Source organism: Lissotriton vulgaris, chromosome 10, assembly GCF_964263255.1.
Source record: "Lissotriton vulgaris chromosome 10, aLisVul1.2, whole genome shotgun sequence".
Taxonomy (NCBI): Eukaryota; Metazoa; Chordata; class Amphibia; order Caudata; family Salamandridae; genus Lissotriton; species Lissotriton vulgaris.
The window spans coordinates 658,788,403-658,812,391 of NC_141698.1; the positions used below are offsets into that span (position 1 = coordinate 658,788,403).

At 46.7% G+C, this 23,989-nt stretch overlaps 2 protein-coding genes across 5 annotated transcripts in view; one reads left to right on the forward strand and one right to left on the reverse strand.

The window, feature by feature from the left end:
• Positions 1-23,989, reverse strand: part of LOC147688648 (uncharacterized) — a 68,351-nt gene that overhangs the window by 43,135 nt on the left and 1,227 nt on the right. The window contains exons 2-3 of the mRNA XM_086939811.1: positions 7,199-7,399; positions 1,084-6,710 (exon numbers count right to left, since the gene is read on the reverse strand). Of these exons, the coding sequence (XP_086795937.1) occupies positions 6,178-6,710; positions 7,199-7,399 (734 nt within the window). The 3' untranslated portion in view covers positions 1,084-6,177. The remainder of the gene's footprint in view (positions 1-1,083; positions 6,711-7,198; positions 7,400-23,989) is intronic.
• The window catches only part of UBE3C (ubiquitin protein ligase E3C), a 1,218,167-nt gene continuing 1,204,888 nt past the window's right edge, over positions 10,711-23,989 (forward strand). The window contains exons 1-2 of one of the 4 annotated variants that reach the window (XM_086941495.1): positions 10,711-10,752; positions 18,285-18,464. The gene's annotated coding sequence lies outside the window, so the exon portion shown is untranslated. Of the gene's footprint in view, positions 10,819-18,284; positions 18,465-23,989 lie in introns of all 4 variants that reach the window. The other 3 variants (XM_086941494.1, XM_086941492.1, XM_086941493.1) reach the window with 3 other exon arrangements.

Sequence of the window (23,989 nt, forward strand, 5' to 3'; positions counted from 1 at the left end):
AATAGTTTACTCTCCAGTCCACACTAATTTTCTGGGTCATCGACGTTGGGGCCGTATGTTGTGATAATTGTAAGGGTCGTGCCACAAAGGTTCCCCTGTATAAGTGTGAACTGGCCCAGATCGTCCGATTCTGTATGAGTAAGTCTGAAGGGTGTTCCCCGTTTCACTAAAATCGTGACCTCTCTGGCATAAGATGAATATGATGATGCCACATTCACCATTGCCCATTTTCCACCCGCCCCACCCCCTCTAATTCCTGTATGGTGTGTCTCTTGTAAAAGAACCAGTTGTGCCTGCCGTCTGTCTAAATATGCCAACACCTGCCTGATTTTCTTGGGATTATTGAGCCCCCTGACATTCTATGTCATGAGCCTAATCTCACCTACCATTTATACAGTGTATCTTGATCGTGCGTGTTAGTCCTTTCTGGTGTCTCATCTAATTGTACCTGCATAACCAGAGTGTCTATCTGCCAGCGATGTATCATGCTTGAACATACAAACAACAACTCGAAACACCCCACCCACTTCAGCATCCCAATCATGCCAAAGACACATCCCGAGATAAAATGCAAACAGCATTGCAATCAGGTTGGAGAATACCCTCATGGGGTGACCAGATACCCATAATCCCACCCGCGGTGCGGGTGTGGCCAGAATGACAGCATTTTGGAAACATCCTAACATAATGCTATAGATTAAATTCTCAACATAAGAAATACAATTGAGCAATTACATAGCTTGATCCATACCCTCAACTTGCCACAACCTATACCAGACAAATAGCGGAGCCTCATTAACACCATCTTTATGGACCTACTTCGATCAAAACCACCCACCAGCATTTTTCACAAAACAGATGTCTGTTTACATTCCATGAGGAGCATTATAGTCCACAACTCAGCATCCACCACATTACTGTCCGGTTATGTACAGCACTGAGGGAACCCCAATGATCCACATTCCTGATCAACACAGTTCAGGGCCATTCTATAGTTCGCCCATCACAGGTGTCCTGTGGCGTGTCACCCTGACCACCTATACAGTCAACCATACCCTCATATGTGAATAGAGACCATCTTACCGGCACCTGCCCACTTTTCAAATGCTTCTCACCAAAAGTCACGATTCAGAGTGAGAGGGGGAAGGCGACCTCCTTGGACTCTTGTTTGGATTGCACCGGTTTCAGAAAATTCTGAGCTGCTCTCGGTGTTTGAAAGAACTTCATCCTGCCTTTGTGCGAAATCCTCAGTTGCGCAGGATACAGCATCGCATATGGAATTTTCAACTCATGCATTTGCTTCTTAACAGGTGCAAACTCTCTGCGGGCTGCTTGCACCGCAACAGTGAAATCCTGGAAAAAGGACATCACATTCCCTTGATAGCTAGTGTTCTGCTTCTCCCTTGCCAATCGTAGCACAGTATCCCGATCCTGGTAATTCAAGAGTCTGGTTATGATAAGCCGTGTAGGGCGCCTGGAGGTGGTTTAGGGGCCAATGATCTATGCGCCCTCTCAATAATGAGTACCTGCTAGAGATTCTCTGCCCCAAACGTATCCTTGAGCATTCCCTATATGTAGTCTTCAAGGCAGCCTGTGTTGGTGCTCTCAGGGACCCCCATTATTCGCAGGTTGTTGTGCCAGGAACGCACCTCTAAATCTTCGTTCTTTGCTCTGAATACCTCCAATATTTTCTTCATGTCGCAGCATTTGTGCACTGTTGCATGCGACTAGTCTTCGACAGAGGAAATACGCTGCTCCACCACAGTTAAGCATGCTCCCCGTTTGTCCAGTTTGGTGGTCATACTGTCCATCCTGAGCGTGAGGGTATCTATTATCCCGTCTATGGCCTGCAGTCTCTGCTGCATCGCCTGTAGGGTAGACTCCAGTGGTGATGTAGACGCTTGCACCATCTCAATCTCAGGAAGTGGGATGGTTATGCCCAGACGTGAGTCCCTTCCTCACTGCGCCACTGGATTCAAACTAGCCTGTCTGATGAAGGGTAATACCCAGAAACCGGTCCCAGGATGCTTGTTTCCGGTCCAGGAGGGACCTGGCTTGGCAGTTCGGTTTGGACTGTTCCCATGAGCCACAGGGTCAACACTGATTTGCAAATGGATGGGTCTAAACTTTTGTGGCATGGTGAACAAAAGAACAATGGATTTAACCCAGATCTCTTGACTGGGGTTTATGTATGATTTATTCAGAATTCCATCCATTATTTGTTGGTGTAGCAGTATCAGAATGTGCCACAGCAGCTCGCGTTGAGCGTTGAGATTTGAAGGACAGTTTGGACTGTTACTTGTCCATTTTTCCCATCTTTGCCATTCCTGTGCCTTCACCGGACTACTGAAGGAGTAGACTCCCCACTCAGCTATACAGCAGCCTCTGGCTTCACCACGTGTCTCCAGCTCCCATCTCATGATCACATTATCCACATGGGGGTCCACCATGCACAGCATCCAGGAGTGCCTATATGTTCGGCCTTGCTTTACTGTGCATTCGCAAGATCATGAACATATGAAGCACCTCTAAAGGGGGTTAATGTTCCTATCAGGATACGCCAGGCCCGATTGTTTTATCCCCCTCCGCTAGCCACGCCACACTTCACCAGCACCATCTCAGGGGGGATGCTCAATCTGTGAGCTCCAGGCGTCCCGCAGCACTCTATGTACCTCTCACGCCTTCAGCATTATGGAAGAGCCTCCACTCACCACCCGGGCTCGATACACGTACCAGATGAATTCCTCCCCCGCAGCAGGCCCTCCATGTTTGCTGCGGCAGCCGTGAATCACAGAGCTGGCGCACAACCGCACCGATGGGACCACTTGAATCCAGCCCCCTCTCCGGTGGTATGTACAGCGTCCGCCACACCAAGCAGCCGCCCCTTCACCAATGGCAGAACCGCGGTCACGGGCCACCACCACACGGATCACCCTGCTCGTTTGCCACTGCCGTAACCTACAGGATCACTCCCGTGTAAACACGCCGCACACCCCAATGACGGTCTAGGTCCTTCCTCCTACTGTTCCTGGCCTGGACCGTTAGCTGTCTGGTACAAGCCTCATGAACCTAGCCTCCATCGGGGCCCAGCTCTCGTCGCGCGCCGCCATCTTGCTGTGAAGCAGGCCACAGTTCCGCAGGCCCCATCCTCGGAACCCCCGCAGGAGATTGTCCTTAGCAGATCAAAGAGGCCCCTGGTATTTCCTATTACATTACGCTACCTATCGCCATAATTTCTTCCTGCAGATGGTTACCCATTTCGCCGATATAGGATTCTTTATTCCGTCCAGCAGAGCTGCACTACAGAGCAGCCATCTTGCCGTGGGCTCTGTAGAGCACCCCCCTGACACCCAGCACCTTAAGTACTTAAGGTGGCTCCTGAAATACGATTGCAAATAACTGTATGCATTACACATTTCTTTCTCCGTAGGAAAGGGTTATAATGTAAAAACACCATTGTGTGACATTTTTGCTTAACTGTAAAAACTGATGAATCGAAAAGTACTTAGCCAATTACAAAGATCTTGGTGTTAAAAAATATATAAAATGCCCTGCTATTTTTCTAAATTAGTCTCAAGTTCTTCTTGAGTGTGTGTCTCATTTATCTACTCTGTGTTCAATAAATGCTTAACACAATGTAATGGGAATAAATGCGGGTAGTCCATTCTTTTTAAATTCATAGATAGTAAAGTAGTAAATAAGGAGAGCCCCACCAGGAGCAGTCTGAGCTCTGCTTAGCCCATTCAGCAACTGACCAAATCATACCAACATTCTAACCTTCAACATTCTAAAATACACACACCCTGGCTGAGCAGCATACTACATCTTCTCCATTCTTTGCAATGAGAAAGGAGACTTCAAAGAGGCACACCAAAAGATTACAATCAAAGCATTAGGTGAACATATCTTGAAAAGATGTGATAGAAAAATAAATTTTGAAAATTAATGAGATGATACATTTTTTTAAACATGTAATGAGCGGATGATAAATTTTGAGACATGTAAAAGAAAAGCCCTGAGGAAAGCACTGAAGTATGAAAAATGAACGTAGAGGGCTCTGCTCAGCCCATTCAGCAACTGACCAAATCATACCAACATTCTAACCTTCAACATTCTAAAATATGCAGCATACTACACACTACCTTCTGATAAGCCTAAACTGCTTGCCCACAAAACGGAGCATTTGGGATTAATTAATTTAAGTCCTGTAAGCCAATAAGAGTGGTCTGGAGTTTCTACGGTGTACCTCATTTTGCTACACTACATAAAACGCCAGCTTCCTACAGTATGCATCTGCAGAAAAAAATATTGGGGGAAAATACCTTACTAGGTAGGTAAAACAAACTCTATATGAAGTTGATAAACTGATAATTGGGCGCAACAAAATTTCCCTGCAAATATGCCTGACTTCCATTGCCTTCAATCATGCCAACCAACGCAAAACCACCTGACTTCCCTCACGCTTCTTTTCATTGGAAACTCATTCAACTGAGTGGTATAGGTCTCCGTACCGCCTGAGGGGTTTTAATCCAGAAATATAATACCTACCTACTTCTGGGACTTGATGTGCTGTATGGATAATAATACTTAAGAAATCCCGATACCTTATACTGCTGATTTGGAGCTGTGATGTTCAAAACAAAAATGTGTTGACAGGTCGTTGAAACCGAAACCAGTTGATAATTCGTTAACGAACTGTCGAGTCAGGGCCGACAGACTGCACCGAATGAACAATGGACCGGCTTTCAGCGCCAGCCAATCAATAGTGAAAGTATATTCTACGTTGTGAGAGATAATGTTTGATGACCTGCTATTGGTTAAGGGAATTCTTGTCATTTGGTTGCCTAGGAGAGCTAATTTTCACTGGTTGTGCGGCTAGGGTTGCTCTCTAGGATTGGCTGATATACCAGCTGTCCTGTACGAAACTGAAACGAGACCCAGGGTTGGCTGGGTGAACGATTGTCAGGTTTGGACTGGCTGTATGAGACTGCATGTGCCCCGGCACAATATACAGCTGCTGCTTATGCCCGCCTTCCGGCTGAAGGCGGGCTCTAATGACTCTAGTACGGAGCAGAGATGATGGATCTTTACTGAGTGTACTGTAAAGAAATCCGGCCGTCTGCTTTTCTAAGTCAGCCAGCAACCAGACACAAAGCCTGTTGGAGACACTGGCGACACGTGCGAATGGTATCAATGCTGGTGAGTAAATCAGTCACTACTACTAGGTCATTTCGGCTGGACTGTGGTTGGCAGCGGCTTCTCGAGCCGCTGGAGAGCCACCCGAGCCCTACGGAGTCACATGTACGTCATGTGCTCACCTTCACTTCCGACCCACTTTGCCTTCACTTTGCCAGATTACTGCCCTACTCTGGGCACATTTACCAGCATTTTGTGACCAAAAAGAGGTAGGGTGCGGTTGGTTTCAAAATGACCGGCTTGGTGTTGCATTACATTACTTCTGACTAAGTGATGCCATCATAGGAAGAGCCATTGTATAAAATGTAGTGCAGGCCAGAGCAAGGATTCAGTAAGGCAGTGCATAAGAAGTTCAGCTTTCTAATGATAATGCACACCTGCTGAGCGGCAACACTGTATATATTCACGTGGGCCCAGAAAATGTCCATTGAGACACACAACCAGGACAGTGGCTTACTTGTACACACACAACCTACATATATTTGTACACAAAGGACAGTACCCATGTCAAAAAGGAAGATCATTCTGGACTCATCTGATGATTACAGTCAGGCTTTCCTGCAATTATCTGGGGAAGCCATCCTGAAGTATGCCTGTAGGACGCAAAATGTAAATGTGATGACGAACCTAGACTCATCACAAAAACTACAGTAGGATGGTGTTCTGATGACTTCTACTGGCAGGTAGTGATTACCTTTTACAACTCCACGAATACTAATTGACAACTTCAGGATGAGGGAGAATTACTCCAGGATGGGTTCTAGCTAATTTAAGGATGACTATCGATTATTCCAGGATGATCCTATAACCGCTCCAGGATGGAAGTGGATTACTCTGGAGTGATCCCATGACAATTTCTGGGTGGATTACCATGACAATTTCTGGGTGGATTACTCTGGAATGATCCCATGACAATTTCTGGATGAGTGTGGATTCTTCCTGGATGATCCTATGACAGCTTCAGGATGGCTATTGATTACATCAGAATGGCCCCATTATATTTTCAGAATGAGTGTTGATTACTCTAGGATGACGTGGTGAAAGGGAGGCATGTTTTTGTCCTTGATATTTGGATTTAAGCGGGGACTCCAAGACAAGTTCATTTTCACGGTCTGATGCGTCATTTTTAGTTGTGGATTTTTGATGAAGGACACTAGCCATCCCTGCTAAATGGGCCAGGTTTTCAAGTTTCAGCAAATTCATCTGCGAACTTGCATCACCAGGCTGAGAAGTTGCGCTTTCAGCAACAGCTTTGTTACCAACTCTTATATAATCCAGTCCATTCTGCTTGGCTTTTTTGTCCTTGCATCTTTTCTCTGCAATTTCTTCCTCTTGTAGTTCGCTTAACACCCTCTTAAGTCCACCAGCGCTTCCCCGATTGCCACATTCCATTAACATCTGCTTTTTCTCCAGTGCCCTTTGAAGTAACACCTGTTTTAGACCCTCTGTTGTGCCAGAATAGCTTGCAATTATCTCTTGAAAAATATCCTGAATCATTAGACACTGTTTCTTCACTAAAAAAAAAGCAAGAGAAAAAAATATATATATTTACATTTAAACTTCAAAACAGAAAAGAACACATTGACCACTTGCAATATATCTTCACGCTCTAGCCATAATATATATATAAATAAAGAGGTATTGATAATAAAGGACAAACGTACAATCTATCCATAACCAAGTAAGTAAGTTTTCCTTAATAGACAGTACACATTGTAAGCCTGAATTTGAACCTCCTGAAAAAAGTTGCCCAAATAAAATAGTTTATCCAAAAATGGCTGCCTTATAGTAGTGCCACAATCTAAACGTTTCAGTCCTTTTCATAAGTGTTACATTTGTCTCTGGAGAGCAATCCAAGGCATATGTGGGGACATGCATGTTCATTTTTACTGTCCATTATTGGATTAATCACAAATGTAGGTTTTTACTGAAACAGGTTGGTAATTTGTACAGTTATCCTGCAGTTGCAAACTTATTATAAAGGTTTACTTATTGTGCTTACCAGATGATTGGAACAGAATCATAGCTTTAAAATCTCTCTCTTCGGTGATTGGCCGACCATCTTCATCTACATTTTCGACCCGCCATTTACAAATAACTTCCCCGGGATTGTCCAAAAGCAGGAAGTCACCATCTTTTCGAACACACACAGAATGATCGCAAGTGATAAACAGGACGTGAATGAAACCATGATTATGTTCTGCTAGATATAAAAATCAGGAATTAGTTTGTGTGTGGTTTAAGTTTCCGAGGTAAAATACAAAGCATATCAAACTGATTGACAGATTTAATTGGAGAAAAGCACCCCAAAAAGTACCCTGACCTGGTGCAATTTCTATCTAATATGCCTAGATTTTGGACTACAAAGAAGTGTTTGGGCATGCACTGAAGGCCATTGAGGAAATTACCTAATAATCAACTTTATTTTTGGAGAGCCAGGGTGTATGCTTAGGTCTTGCTGCTCAGGACAAATAGTAATAGTAAAGTAGAGGCATTATGAGAGAAATAGAAGAACTATCAATAAGTGAACTTTCACACTGGGGTTTGTGACGGGAAATCAAGTTACCTATCCCCACAGATGCATAGAGAATCAGATGCCTGCTACCCTCTGCCCACCGGCACCCCCAACATGAAAGGACAAGCGTTAAAAATGCAATAGGTTACACCTTTTATTAAGCTAAAGATATTAGCTTTGCTAGTAGTATTTTACGTTAATTGTGCAATATGTAATGGCTTTATAAATGAAACAAAAAGGCATTACAATGGCAAATACATAAAGCAAAAGCATTGGCATAACCAATAGGTCTCCCCTCTGGGACCTTATAAGTGTTTGGCCAGAGGTGTTTGGAAGTTTGGTAAGAGATGCAATTTAACATAAAGGGACCCCAAACCTCGTTGACACATGTAGTACCCGCAGTTCTAACGAGAAGAGGGCATGGGGAAACCTCTTATAAGATCTCAATCAATTGGGAAGGCACGCGTTACCGCAACTTGTGCGTGCTTTCACCTTATAAATATTTAACACATGATCTGAGGAAGTTGAATACTAGAAGCGAGAAATCCACATTTGTAAAGCGCACAATCACCGGTAAGGGTCTCTAGGCGCTGGGGGCCGTTGGGAAGATTAAGCAAGCTATTGCCCAGATTCACATGGTGCTGGGGTAATATATATATATAAAAAAAAAAAAAAAAAAAGAGAGAGAGAAAGAGAAAGAGAAAGAGAGTGAAAAAAAGAGAAAGAGAGTGAAAAAAAGAGAAAGAGAGTGAAAAAAAGAGAAAGAGAGAGAAAGAGAGAAAGAGAGAGAAAGAGAGAGAAAGAGAGAGAAAGATAAAGAGAGAAAGAGAGAAAGAGAGAGAAAAGCCGCTGTGTAAACACCGCCACCAGGACACGCTGGCTCCTGGGGCCGAGTGCTGCTTGGCCATGATTGAAACCCAATGGGCTGGAATTAATAGGAAATATTAATGTGATTCATCTCAGGGCTCGATCCCTCTGCCTCAGTACTTTAGCAGTAGGTCAGGTTGTAACTGGATATTACATGGCTGGGATCGATAGTGGCAGATGTAACAAGACCTGCTTAATTTGTACAGAGATGTTAGCGGTCAAGGTAAATTAGCGCATATAGGGAATACGTAATTGGCCCTGTCTCAATAATATATACAAACGAGTTAAAAACATTTCATGCACATGGAACGAAACCAGAATGATTGCCAGTTTTGCGAAAGTAGATATTGCAAGATGTTGGAATGCGTCGGACTACGTTTCCTAAATAGGGCGTAAACCTCAATCGCCACAGGCAACCGCCCTTTCAATTACACAAATAGCAAACAAAATAAGGAACCAGCTTAACAACGGCCAAGTTATTTGAAGCATTTATCCTTATGCTTTGAAACACATCCATGAAACCTGCCAGTGTTTTAGAAGATGTGCTGCTCTGCACACTACACAGCTTGTTTGTTTATTTATTTATTTATGCGATTTTATATAGCGCGAACTTTACCCGAGGTGTCAGAGCGCTTTACATAGGACCCAGTTTCAACTATAAGGACTGAAGGTTACAAGCGGAAAAACAAATTTGCAAATTGTTGACTTACATAAGAACCAGTTGAAAACATACGGATTTAGGATTACATGCGTTATAAAACAGGTACAACAGAAAAAATTGCAAATGTACAAGAGATAAAGTCACACAAGGAGGAGGTGCAAAAGGATAAACTCTAGGCATATACTAGTAATATCTCTATCTACTTAGGGAGGGGATACACATGGATATACTCTAAGAGTCACATAGGAATGGTAGAGAGCAAAGCGGACTCCTGCATAAACTAGTATATATATATATATATATATATATATATATATATATATGGGGTAAAACTGGATATACTCTAAAAGTCACATAGGAATGGAAAAGAACAAAGCGGACTACTGCATGTTCAAGTGATTAGAGTTATCTCTATATACACAGGAAGGGATATGACCGGATACACTCTAATGGTCACATAGGAATGGTAGAAAATACAAAGGTCTACTGCATACACTAGTGATTAGAGTTATCTCTATATACATAGGGAGGGGATATGACTGGATAAGCTCTAAGAGTCACATAGGAATGGTATATGGTGCAAGGTCTAAAGCAAATACCATTAATTAGAGTTATTACAATAAGTGAAAGAGCAGAGTTCCCTAAGTGTGGATGCAGTCACAGCACAAAGGGAGGGTGGGAGGTATGCAAGGGTATGGAGAACTTGGGGAACGTGACCAGGATTCAACAATAGAGCACACATTCATTTAGTAATGAAAGCTCACTACAAGTTGCAAGGACACAAGTAATGCTCAACCATATACAATATTCACATAAATAAATGCGTTTAGCCTTCTTTGATTAACAACTTTTCAGTAGATCGAAAACTGTTCCATTTGGCCGAGAATCTTGAATACACGCAGGTGCACTTGGAACCAACATGGGACCTACAATATACGGGCAGTAATTTATTTTTCCTTACGGCGAAGAACTTGCTGTAAAACACATTTTTTAGGCTTTTTGCAATTTTCCACAACTTACACAGGCACGCACTACGTCACACATACACAAAAATACACATGCTCAAAACACAAAAGGTGCATATGAAACAAGCAGGCAAGCTGATACAGACAAACATCAAACACACATAATACACACACATTGCAACGCAGGCGTACGAAGCACACACATGCAGGGAGCTGCGTCTGAATTTGCCCCCTTAATGAAAACTTGTGCTTTCCGAAAAATGAGGAAGCTGGTCTGGGACGGAAATTGAGCAGCTGGGACCGAGAGCGGAGGATCGATGCTGCTCTTTTTTAACAACTGCAGCACTTACCTGAGTATACGCTGGAATCGATGAAGGAAGTGGAGTTGGAAAAATAAAGAGACCGATGCCAACCCGTCTGTCCCTTTAATGGCCATTGCACTCACGGCAGTCTTCGTTCTTGCCGCTGAACAATGATGTCACTTCCGGCGCTCCCGGACGTGCGTTGGCTTTTGCTAGAGGAATTCACCGGCTTCCGTATATGAAAAGGTGAGAGAGCTGCTCTCCATTGAGGATCTGCGGTTCGAGTGCCAGCCGGCAGACTGATGGTTTACAGTAGGTGATTTTGGCATTGTGTTCGAGGCAGCTGTGCTTTTTAAAGATGTATTTTTGTATTGTGATGGAGTGACTTCGGCAGTCACCATGACGACAAAGCTTGTTTTCCTTTGCAAGACCTGCACAATTGTCTTTCTGAACTTACATTTGGTAGAGGTTATCTGGGAAAAAGTGAGATTTCAGACTTTGTTGTGCACACTGAAAGGGTTCCTTTGGCGGAGGCTCATTCGTTTCTGTTACTGATCACATTTTTAGTTAGCTGATGACAGCCAGGTGCAGACACCTTGCAGTCTTGCGTCTCTGTAATGGGTTCTCCAGGCTGGAGACAAACCTGCTATTAGAAGCTTCATTCTGCACAGAGGCTGTGACTGGAGAACAGCTAAGAAAGGACACTTGAATGGAGAACCACGCCAAATAATTTTTGACTGTACATACAGCCGATCCACATCTCCTGTCTGCTTTTTGTGGTATAAAAGTGGAAGCCCACTTGTTCAAGTTCCAAGCCCTCTGGCTATGGAAGGGAGTGCTTCACTGAGTATTCAGAAGGCTGCGCTGTGCAAACAGAACTGATGTATGCCTACTGCCTAGCTTCCCATGGGTGAGGGGACATTACTTCAGACTATCGCTTGGTGAAGAGCTGTATACCTGGCCTAAATAGCCTCAAAGCCAGTCCGTCTGCTGGGAGGAGTGGAGCCTGCCAACCCTGCAGAAGGTGCGACTATTTTAAAGGTGCAAGGTCCTCCATCCTGGTGGGGCTTCCAAAAGAGGAAGACTACGGAGCGTAGTCTGGCTACCCAGATGCTGGTGTGCCTACAGTCTCTCCGAAGTTGTTCATGGCGGCAACCCTGATTGCTTGTCCTGAGATCACTGTGATTTGAGTCTAAATTAGTCTGTGCTTGGCTGTCCCAGAAGATGGCCACACCATAGGAAGGAGATCGACCTGTGCACGACTGCACGGATTGTGGGAGAAACTGCCCATGCAGACAGTTTTTAGTTCATGAAGAATAATTGTCGGTGCCCAATGCCCGCACCGAAGCCAGTGGCCAGCCATTTTGGATCTGAATACCAGACTGGAATCCACATCATGCCTCTTTAATCATCTACCAGACACTCCCTGACTTTTTTTCTCAGTCTTGCAGGTTCCTGCTTTCTCCCTTTGCATTTTAACTCTTTTGCTCTCTGGAAATGTCAGATGAGAAAAAATTAGTGGCGGTCCCCCAAAAAATGACTGCTGGTGGGGCTCACCAATTACCACCGCTCAAATTAAGCACTGCTTGCAGATCAACTGTTCCAGGTCTAGATCAAGCCTACTATGGGGATTGGTGTTTCTGCCTGCTCAATAGCCACCAGTTACCACCTGAAACATGAGTTCTGAAATTTCATCTGCTGGGCAAGCTCCTGTGGCCAGTGAGAAGCCCCCTACTGGAGCTTCTGTAGCGCACCTCCTCGCAGTAGTAGTAAGAAGAAGGCTGAGACTAAGTTGGTAGCTGCATGATAGTACTGTTCCACTGTCGGTGGTAAAAAATGACCAACTAAACTGTTTGGGAGCTGAACTTGTTGAACTGTATTAGACTAAGCATCAATACCTGAATGGGGGAGATCTGCACCTGAACCATCATCATCCTATTGCCATAATCTCAGATGGGTGGAATTGCCTAGACCAGAAAGGGGAACCTGGAACTGAGAGCAGATAGAAGGGCAATCCAGCACAACAGCTCCCAATATGTATGTATGTATTTAGGCTTCTAAAGCGGGCAGCTACCCCCAACGGAGGTGTCCCGGCGCTAGCAGAGTTTGGTGCGGATGAGGGTGAGTTGGTGTGAACGTGCCACAGGGTGCTAGGGGAGGCTGAAGAGCTAGGTCTTCAAAGTCCCCCGGAAGGTGAGTTCTGATTTGGCCTTTCTGATGTGTTCCGGCATGGAGTTCCACAAGGTTGCAGTTTTGACGGAGAAGGATCGTCTTCCTATTCTGGATTTTGAGAATCGTGGGTTGTTGAGGCGTTTGAGGAGGTTAGATCTTAGGGTTCTAGACTGACGGTATTTACGGACTCTCTTCTCTCCTCTCCTCGAGCCGAGTGGTCGCTCCCAGCTTCCCCTGCTGGCATTGGTATCGTAGCGCTGCTCTGCATTTGAAGCTGACATATATTACTGCCTGCTGCCTGTTTGACTGCCGCTTTACTTGTCTGACATTGTGTAATTTATTTAATGCTGTTTTGCCCTTGGTCAAGCGTCTGCCTGTAGCGCTACGCTGTGCTCCCCCCTCCGCCTCCATTTTGAGTGTTGTTGTGGTCCTCGTGTGCCCGCCCCGCCTCCCAGCTGAGACACCCTCCCACTGATCTATAACCGCGCTTCCCTGCCTCAGAACGCCGTGACTCACTCCTCTCCTCGAGCCGAGTGGTCGCTCCCAGCTTCCCCTGCTGGCATTGGTATCGTAGCGCTGCTCTGCATTTGAAGCTGACATATATTACTGCCTGCTGCCTGTTTGACTGCCGCTTTACTTGTCTGACATTGTGTAATTTATTTAATGCTGTTTTGCCCTTGGTCAAGCGTCTGCCTGTAGCGCTACGCTGTGCTCCCCCCTCCGCCTCCATTTTGAGTGTTGTTGTGGTCCTCGTGTGCCCGCCCCGCCTCCCAGCTGAGACGCCCTCCCACTGATCTATAACAGCGCTTCCCTGCCTCAGAACGCCGTGACTCACTCCTCTCCTCGAGCCGAGTGGTCGCTCCCAGCTTCCCCTGCTGGCATTGGTATCGTAGCGCTGCTCTGCATTTGAAGCTGACATATATTACTGCCTGCTGCCTGTTTGACTGCCGCTTTACTTGTCTGACATTGTGTAATTTATTTAATGCTGTTTTGCCCTTGGTCAAGCGTCTGCCTGTAGCGCTACGCTGTGCTCCCCCCTCCGCCTCCATTTTGAGTGTTGTTGTGGTCCTCGTGTGCCCGCCCCGCCTCCCAGCTGAGACGCCCTCCCACTGATCTATAACAGCGCTTCCCTGCCTCAGAACGCCGTGACTCACTCCTCTCCTCGAGCCGAGTGGTCGCTCCCAGCTTCCCCTGCTGGCATTGGTATCGTAGCGCTGCTCTGCATTTGAAGCTGACATATATTACTGCCTGCTGCCTGTTTGACTGCCGCTTTACTTGTCTGACATTGTGTTATTTATTTAATGCTGTTTTGCCCTTGGTCAAGCGTCTGCCTGTAGCGCTACGCTGTGCTCCCCCCTCCATTTTGAGTGTTGTTGTGGTCCTCGTGTGCCCGCCCCGCCTCCCAGCTGAGACGCCCTCCCACTGATCTATAACAGCGCTTCCCTGCCTCAGAACGCCGTGACTCACTCCTCTCCTCGAGCCGAGTGGTCGCTCCCAGCTTCCCCTGCTGGCATTGGTATCGTAGCGCTGCTCTGCATTTGAAGCTGACATATATTACTGCCTGCTGCCTGTTTGACTGCCGCTTTACTTGTCTGACATTGTGTAATTTATTTAATGCTGTTTTGCCCTTGGTCAAGCGTCTGCCTGTAGCGCTACGCTGTGCTCCCCCCTCCGCCTCCATTTTGAGTGTTGTTGTGGTCCTCGTGTGCCCGCCCCGCCTCCCAGCTGAGACGCCCTCCCACTGATCTATAACAGCGCTTCCCTGCCTCAGAACGCCGTGACTCACTCCTCTCCTCGAGCCGAGTGGTCGCTCCCAGCTTCCCCTGCTGGCATTGGTATCGTAGCGCTGCTCTGCATTTGAAGCTGACATATATTACTGCCTGCTGCCTGTTTGACTGCCGCTTTACTTGTCTGACATTGTGTAATTTATTTAATGCTGTTTTGCCCTTGGTCAAGCGTCTGCCTGTAGCGCTATGCTGTGCTCCCCCCTCCGCCTCCATTTTGAGTGTTGTTGTGGTCCTCGTGTGCCCGCCCCGCCTCCCAGCTGAGACGCCCTCCCACTGATCTATAACAGCGCTTCCCTGCCTCAGAACGCCGTGACTCACTCCTCTCCTCGAGCCGAGTGGCCGCTCCCAGCTTCCCCTGCTGGCATTGGTATCGTAGCGCTGCTCTGCATTTGAAGCTGACATATATTACTGCCTGCTGCCTGTTTGACTGCCGCTTTACTTGTCTGACATTGTGTAATTTATTTAATGCTGTTTTGCCCTTGGTCAAGCGTCTGCCTGTAGCGCTACGCTGTGCTCCCCCCTCCGCCTCCATTTTGAGTGTTGTTGTGGTCCTCGTGTGCCCGCCCCGCCTCCCAGCTGAGACGCCCTCGCCCCTCCCCCTCCTCTCTCCATATATGACAGTAGTTCCCGCGCGCAGCGTCCGCGCCCAATCCGCGCCGAAGGTGCGCCAAAGGTAAGCCCGTCTACGCCCGTCCGCGCCTGGACCGCGCCCAGCGCCAGACCCCCTGCCCCTCGCGCTGCCCAGCCCTCCCGCATTACCTACAATGCCGCCACCCTCCTAGCCCTTAACCCCGGTCGCGCCCCCAACTGCGTCCAAGCCGCTCCTGGACACACCCATGGACCTTTCTCCTGCTACTCCTGCAAATTCATCGGCACCGACAACATTTCCGCTACGACCACACCACAGATTCCTGACGCCAACCACCTACAATGCATCTTGCTCAACACCCGTTCAGTCCACAGACACGTCATTGACCTCTGGAACCTACTAGACACCATCTCACCTGACGTCGCCTTCCTTACAGAAACATGGATGAACGCTTCCTCCGCCCCAGACATCACCATTGCCATCCCGGAAGACTATAAGATCACACGCAAGGACCGTACCGGCCACACAGGAGGAGGAATCGCTATCGTCCATAAGAAATCCATCCACATCTCTACCAGCTCTGACGTCAATCTCGCCAACTCTGAACACCTTCACTTCCAGATCCACATAGACCCCAAGACCACACTCAGAGGCACCCTCCTTTACAGACCACCAGGACCCCGCTCAAAATTCAGTGAAGACATCACGGACTTCATCACTCCTCACGCGCTCCCATCCAAAGATTACATCCTTCTGGGAGACCTCAACTTTCACCTTGAAAAGAACAACGACCGCAACTCCACCACCCTCCTGGACAACCTCGCCAACCTCGGTCTTAAACAACTGGTCACTTCCCCCACCCACATCGCAGGTCACACACTCGACCCCATCTTCACCTCCAGCAATCATGTCTCCTTCAGCCACACTACGGATCTCCTCTGGACTGACCACAGCTGCGTTCACTTCACCTACAACAAGCCGAAAGCCACCAACCACCTCCAACCAACTCTGCAAAGAAACTGGAACAAAATCACCATCGACCAGATCTCCTCATCGCTCCTTCTAAACACCCCAGCCCACTCTTCTAACCCAGACCAAGCCGCCGCCAACTTCACCCTATGGTTATCCAACACCGCCGACATCCTAGCACCACTGAAAAAACGTCAAAGCAAACCTGGCAGCAAGAAGGCCTCATGGTTCAACGATGATCTTAAGAAGTCCAAGAAACTCTGCCGCTCCCTTGAAAAGGCCTGGAAAAAAGACCCAACCACTAGCACCAAAGACGCCTTCAAAAACGCCACCCGCACACACCACCAACTAATCCGAAAGGCCAAGAAAACAGCATTCAAGGATCGACTAGACAACAACGCCCACAACAGCAAGGAACTCTTCAACATCGTCAAGGAATTGACCAACCCCTCGGCCAACTCCAACGACATCACCCCTTCTCAAGCCCTCTGCGACTCCCTGGCTCTATTCTTCCACAACAAAATTGCAGACATCCACAACAGCTTCGACAACGAACCCGGAGACCAACCCACCCAACCATATGATGAACATCCTCCCCCCTTGAACACTCTTAACGACTGGAACCCATTCTCCACTGAGGACACCATCCGCCTGATGAACTCTATCCACTCAGGATCCCCCACAGACCCATGTCCTCACCACATCTTCAACAAAGCAGACTCCGTCATAGCACCGCACCTCCGAGACGTCATCAACTGCTCATTCAACTCTGCCACCTTCCCGGAAAGCTGGAAACACGCTGAACTCACCGCCCTTCTGAAAAAACCCACAGCGGACCCCACCGAACTCAAAAATTATCGCCCCATATCGCTCCTTCCTTTCCCAGCCAAAGTCATCGAGAAAGCTGTCAACAACCAACTCTCCGCTTTCCTAGAAGCCAACAAATCCCTCGACTCCTCACAATCTGGCTTCAGAGCAAAACACAGCACTGAGACCGCCCTCATCGCAGCAACAGATGACATTCGAACTCTACTGGACAATGGAGACACAGTCGCCCTCATCCTCCTCGACCTCTCTGCAGCCTTCGACACAGTCTGCCACAGCACCCTTTTACAACGCCTCAGAAACATCGGAATACAAGGAAAAGCACTTGAATGGATCACCTCGTTCCTCACCGGAAGAACCCAGAGAGTCCGCCTTCCACCATTCAAGTCCGAGGCCACTGAAGTCATCTGTGGCGTACCACAAGGATCCTCACTCAGCCCTACCCTCTTCAACGTATACATGAGCCCCCTTGCGGCCATCGCTCGCCAACACAACCTCAACATCATCTCCTACGCGGACGACATTCAACTGATCCTCTCTCTCACCAATGATCCCAGCACCGCCAAAACCAACCTACATGAAGGAATGAAAGAAGTTGCCAAATGGATGAAACAAAGCCGTCTGAAACTGAACTCGGATAAAACATAAGTCCTCATCTTAGGCACATCCCCCTCTGCATGGGACGACTCTTGGTGGCCGGAAGCCCTTGGAAAAGCACCCATCCCGACAAACCACGCACGGAACCTAGGCGTTATCCTGGATTCTTCACTCTCAATGAACAGACAAGTCAACGCCGTATCCTCATCCTGCTTCAACATTCTCCGCATGCTCAAAAAAACATTTCGCTGGATCCCCACCGAAACCAGAAAAACAGTCACCCATGCTCTGGTCACGAGCCGACTGGACTACGGTAACACCCTCTACGCAGGTACCACAGCCAAACTCCAGAGGAAACTCCAACGAATCCAAAACGCCTCAGCCAGGATTATATTAGACATCCCGCGTAACGAACACATCTCTGGCCACCTGAAAGACCTCCACTGGCTACCCGTCAATAAGAGGATCACTTTCCGACTGCTAACCCACGCACACAAATCACTCTACGACATCGGACCGGAATGCCTCAACTCACGATTGTCCTTCTACACCCCCTCCCGCCAACTACGTTCTTCCAGCCAAGCCCTCGCCACTGTACCCCGCATCAACAAGACCACCATGGGAGGCAGATCCTTCTCATACCTGGCAGCTAAAACATGGAACTCACTCCCCACCTACCTTCGCCTTACCCAGAACCACCTAGCATTTAGAAAGCAACTTAAAACGTGGATATTTGACAAGTAATCCTCCTCTCCCCCCCCCCAAGCGCCTTCAGACCCTCTGGGTATGTAGTGCGCTATATAAATTATCTGACTTGACTTGACTTGACTCTTCCGTAGGTATTGACGGCCGATATCATTGAGTGCCATGTAGGCCAATGTCAGTGCCTTGAATTCAGCTCTCCTCCTGACAGACAGCCAATGAAGGCTACGTAGATGAGGGGAGATGTGATGGTTCAGCGGGACGTTTCTGATGGGCCTGGCTGCAGAATTCTGAACAATCTGCAGTTTCCTGAATAGGTAAGCTGGCTGCCCTAAGTACAGACTGTTTGCGTATCGAGCTGTGACGTGATCAACACATGTACTATTGTTTTTCCTGCAGTCCATGGGTAGGAAGTGAAGGAATCTCCGTAGGGCCTTCATTTTCCAAAAGCAGGACTAGCAGACATGGCTAATCTGGGACATGCATGACAGGTTGGTGTCAAGTTTAAAGCCCAGATTCCTTGCAGATGAGACTGGGAGGGGGGGTGGGTTTGGCTCTGCGGGCCACCAGAGGTCCGGTGTAGGGCTGATTAACAAACAGTACCTCTGTTTTATCCGTGTTCAGCTTTAGACAATTAGCTGTAGAGATGTCCATGAGACACTGCATAAAGTTAGAGAATGCTGCCTCAGAGCAATCTTGTAACGAGAACACAAACTGCGTGTCATCGGCGTATGAAACAACCTCGACACCGTGTTGCTTTACTAACGGGGCATGGTAGACATTAAAAAGGGTCGGGCTGAGAGCCAAACCCTGAGGCACTCCACATATCAGGGCGCGAGAGGTGGAGGTGTATGGATGTAATTGAGTTCTCTGTGTTCTGCCTTCTAAAAAGGAGGTGAACCAAGCTAAGGTGGTCCCAGTCACTCCCAGCTGTCTAAGTCTGTCCAGGAAAGTCTTATGGGACACCGTGTCGAATGCTGCAGACAGGTCCAATAGTATCAGCATTGTATGGTTCCCCTTATCCATTGTCTCCCGGACCATTTCTGCACCTTCAAGAAGTGCAGTCTCAGTGCTATAATTCCGCCTTTGAGTACCCACACTACCTCCCTGAGAAGCATGTGACTGCTCAAATTCGGCACCACAGAGAGTCCAATGCTGAAAGTGTTTTACTTGGCCTGATTTGCAGAGCCATAGTAGGATTGGACTCTGAGACATCAAAGGCAAACTACCTCTACTCGCACAGTTGAGACCTAGTAGCAGCTGCTTGTGACGTGGCTTGTCGAACAGTGTCTGGCAACAATCTTACCTATTTTTGGACCTGACTGAACACAAGACTGAAGACTATATATTTCCTTCCATCATTATAGGTCCCCTTGGAACTGAGGAGTGTCTATCCTGTCATAGTTGATGCTGTCTCTGTAATGAACCTGAATCATAAGAGTGACTGGACTGAAGTAAAGCATAGGCATAATGGCGACCCAGATGATGTGCTAAACTATTGGGCCTAATGTTTGCTCCTGACCACTGAACGTGCAAACAAACCAAGTAGGGCCTTTAATCTGTGTGGGCCCTCCTAGCCGTTTGGAGGTTGTGAAGTCACCACACCCTCCCACACCTACTCCCATTTCCACTGACTGTGGATGTTGGTTAAAGTTGTCAGTAGGAAGCATGTGGTGTCTTGTTCCACTACTTAAGTGAGAAGGAATTGTGTACCCAATGTGCAGCAGTCGTTAGATGAGTTGTCAGCCTATCCTGGCTAGAACTGTGTCTGCTCAGTAGTATGCTGGATCCTATACTATCCCTTCAAAAGACCTAAATGCAAGCATGGGCAGCAAATAGGGTGCAACTTTAATGCAAAGCCCCACCTATGTCGACTGCCATTCTTATAGAAGTGATAAGTCTGGCAATACGTCTGGGAATGGCCCCTGCAAAAACACTTGGTCTTTTTTGAATGCATGTTTTTGGTCCCCACCTGCCTTGTGTTGTTTGCCCATTCAGGAAGCCACATCCTGGGGCCAAAAGGGTGCCACAGCTAGTAGGAAACACAATGTATAACGGGGCGCTCCAGAGGCAAAAATACCAGAGTTGTGGGCAGGGGTACCGCCATAACGGAATGTAGCATGACTCTGCTCTTCTGGGCATCATGTCTCTTTCTAGTACTAAACTCAACTCCAGATTTGACCTGCCAGCTATCCAAGAATTGCTGAGTCTGAGTAGCTTAAAAAAAGAGCTGGGTAGACTGCTAACATGTATTTAGCTTTATTGTGTGCCAAGGTTGTATTGATATATTCACCAAATGGAAATGGTTCCAGATCCTTAAAGATTGCAGTGGTGGAGACCTCCATTTAAAGGTAAAGATGTTTTCCTCTTGAAAATAGCAACAAAGCCTGCTGTGAAGAATGGCACGTAATGTCCAAATTAACATCCTGCCCACTTGGACTGTGAGCATAACACAGAAAACGTATGTAAAAACCTGAAGTGGTGGGAGGTGGACAGGTGGGGGCATGCCCTATTAATGAGGTAACTTTATCACTTTCGAATTTCTATTCATTCCTAACGGAAAGGTTTAGTTGGGCTAGTGTTTTATGTCCTAGGCACTCATATTTTTGACAGACATGGAGCTATGAGAATGTTTATTTGCTCATACTGAGTTTTTCCGCTGTGCATGTATTTATCATGAGTTGTCCTATCAAGTTTGCAAAGCTATTAAAAAAAAGAAACCAAAACAAACGCAACACGTGCAACCTATGACCTTTCCTGGACTCATTTCTGCAAGGCTATCTCGGTCTTTCAACCTTATAATATTGTTAAAATAAGTCTTGTTTATCGATGTAATTAAAACACATATAAATTTAAACCTCTAGAGTCAGTCAGTTTTGTTTAGTGCCCCATGTTCAAATAATTTAAGGGTTGAAATTGTAAAGGTGTTATAGAACATTTAGCCACCCACAGGCACAAGTAGATTTACCTGTCCGCCTGTGATGCAGCACTGTTTTCCAAGTAGAAGTAGATAATAATTTATGCTACATTCAGGATTGCGCTTAGTTATGTTATGTTAACTGTTCTTCTAAAGTGCATGGTTGCTCCAGCAACGGTGGGTCCCAGCGCTAGGGCTAACAGGCGCAGACAGGGAAGGGAATCAAACTATAGATTGGAGAAAAACCACGTCTTGATAATTTTCCTGAAGGACCAATGTGTGTGAGGCAGCAACATGCTGGGAATGTTGGATGCCTTTGTTTGAGATTTAGGGCAGGATCAAGGAGGGGTAGAGTTCCAGCCACCTTTCTGAATCCTGTAATTAGCTGGTAAAAGTTTAATGAAGGAGGACAAATGGCATATTGCCAATTGTTACTGGGTGTTGTGCGTCTCTCTGACCCCTTGTTTTTCAGCAGCATGGTTTGCCTTGTTGCTGTCCGGAGTGCCAATTCTTCAGATGTACTCTGCTGCATATTGTTACTTGAAAGCCCACATTTTTATCATATTGGGTCATTTTCAGGTCGAGCCTGGACAGCGCATGCGCTGCTTTGCGAGGCATGCGTATTCAGGTATAGACTTGAAGCTCCGCCCATATTTTTTATTGGCTTATCATTGTCCTTTGTAAACTGTGGCTTTTCATTGGTCAATAGGCTTAGAAGTCCCTCCTTAGTAGCACCATGTCTCATTTTGTAACCTCCCATCAGGATACCCCCTGTTACATGTGTTATTGCTTGGTGCGCTTTAATTAAAGCCTCCAAGCACTATTTGATTAAATGGTTTGAGACACGCTCTCTCCCAACGCTTCATTTATTCTTTTCCGAGCGTGCCCCATATGGTGCTTTCACTTTAATGTCGGCCACGCCCCTTTCTTTAGACACAGCTCTCTAAAGAAAGGAGCGTGGCCGCTATTAAAGTGCAACCACGGCATGGGGCACTTTTACAAAAAAAGCATTTGTTTGTCAACTTGACAAATAGATACTTTGCCAAAAGAAATCGGCGTGGCCGCCATTAACATGAAAGTGCGGTATGGGGTGCTTCACCAAAAGCAAGCATTTGCAATGCAATAGGTCTTGCATTTGCGAGAGTTTAGGCTATTGGCATTGTCATTTACAAAACCAGTAGCTCAAACTCTCGTAAGTGTGAGACCTATTGCATTGAAAATACTTGTTGTAGTTGTCATCCAGAGTGGAGCGGGGGCTTAATAAAACAGTTTAACAGGTGGTCTATTTGTTCTCTCTTTTTGGCAGCTGGTGTCCCAGAGTCTACTGAGGAGAGCAGCTGTAGCACCATAGTTGTGTCCCCAATTATGTTGCTCACTGCAGACACTACAAGTTTGAACCAGTTTGAGTGGAACTGGATCTCCCATGGCTGTTGGCAAATGCACATTCCCACTCCCTTGATTCTGAATGCTGGGACTTTTCAACTCCGGATCACTGCGTTGACAAGGCCTATGCAAACTGTGGTGGTGGCGAGCCTGCAATACTTACCACTATGTACTAGTGATTCAGTGAACCTACCACACTGATAACTGCGAGGACTGAGGAAGGACATTCATCCAGAAATGTTGTTGGGCGGGCTGGCCATGACGAGTCACACTGAAAATCCAGTGACATGACTTGTTAACTTAAAAATAAATTGTTTCACATTTTCTTTAGACAACTAGCTGTTTTGGATCCCAGTCATCTTTTAACCATCCTCTTATTAAACTTTCAAGGGCATTCTGTCTGTACTAGGACACTTTTGAAGTGAGCCTAATATTGAAATGGGACTTATTTAATAAGTGCTTGGTGGGGGGGGGGGTCTGTGCTTACTTGGATTCATTACTTGCCTCATAGTCATGCTGAGATGTTGATTAGTTGCTTATATTATTGAAAATGTTTCACCATTGGGTGATTGAATAAATTGCTGTTGTCATTTAAAAATGGCATTTATGGTTTCATACGGTTACAAACCTATAGTATCCAGTCAGGCCAAGGAATGCCCTGACCTGAGAATGGGTCTTAGGAGGCTCCCAGTGCAGAATGGTTTGGATCTTGGGTGGTCTCTCTTGGCCTCCACCTGCAAGGTCGTCCAAGTAGACAACAGTACTCTGACCGATCTGGCACTTACTGGTCTTGATTGTGAGGCATGCCTGCTGCAGGGCTTGCAAAACGTCTCAGGTGGACCAGGTTCTCCTCCCAGGTGGAGCTAAAGACAGCAATAACATCCAGATATAATGCACTAATATAATGCAGCCCTCAAACAACTTGATTCACCAACCTTTGAAAAGTGTCAGGGGCATTCTGTAATCCAAAAGCCAAGTATTTTGAATTTAAAGTGTCACTCTGGGGTGGAGAATGCCGATCTCTCCTTGACTGCCTGGGCCAGACCAATCTGCCTGTACCCGGATGCCAACTCAAAGTACTGAGAAATGTTTCTGCTCCATGCTTATCAATAAGCTTATCCGCTCTTGGTATGGGGTGAACATCGGTCCTGGTGACTGCAATCAACCCTCTGTAATTCAAGCAGAACCTCATCTCAAGTTTCCCACCTTTTGAGTGAGATCTGGGGACCAGTACCACTGGGCTGGTCTAGGGACTATCCGAGGGCTCAGTCACCCCTAGGTCTAGCATCCTGCTTACTTCAGCTTTGATGCTGGCTTTGAGTTGATTCGTCAGTCAATAAATCTTGTTATTGACAGGGAGGTTGTCTCCAGTGTCCACATCATGGGTACACCGGTTTGTTTGTCCAAGGGGCAAAGAAAAGAGCTCTGCAGTCTGGCTGAGGACTTGCCTGCAGTCAGTCTGCTGCTGTACAGTGAGAGTGTCCGACAGGACTACACCCTCCACTGTACCATCTTGTGAGTTGGTTGATAACAAGTCGGGAA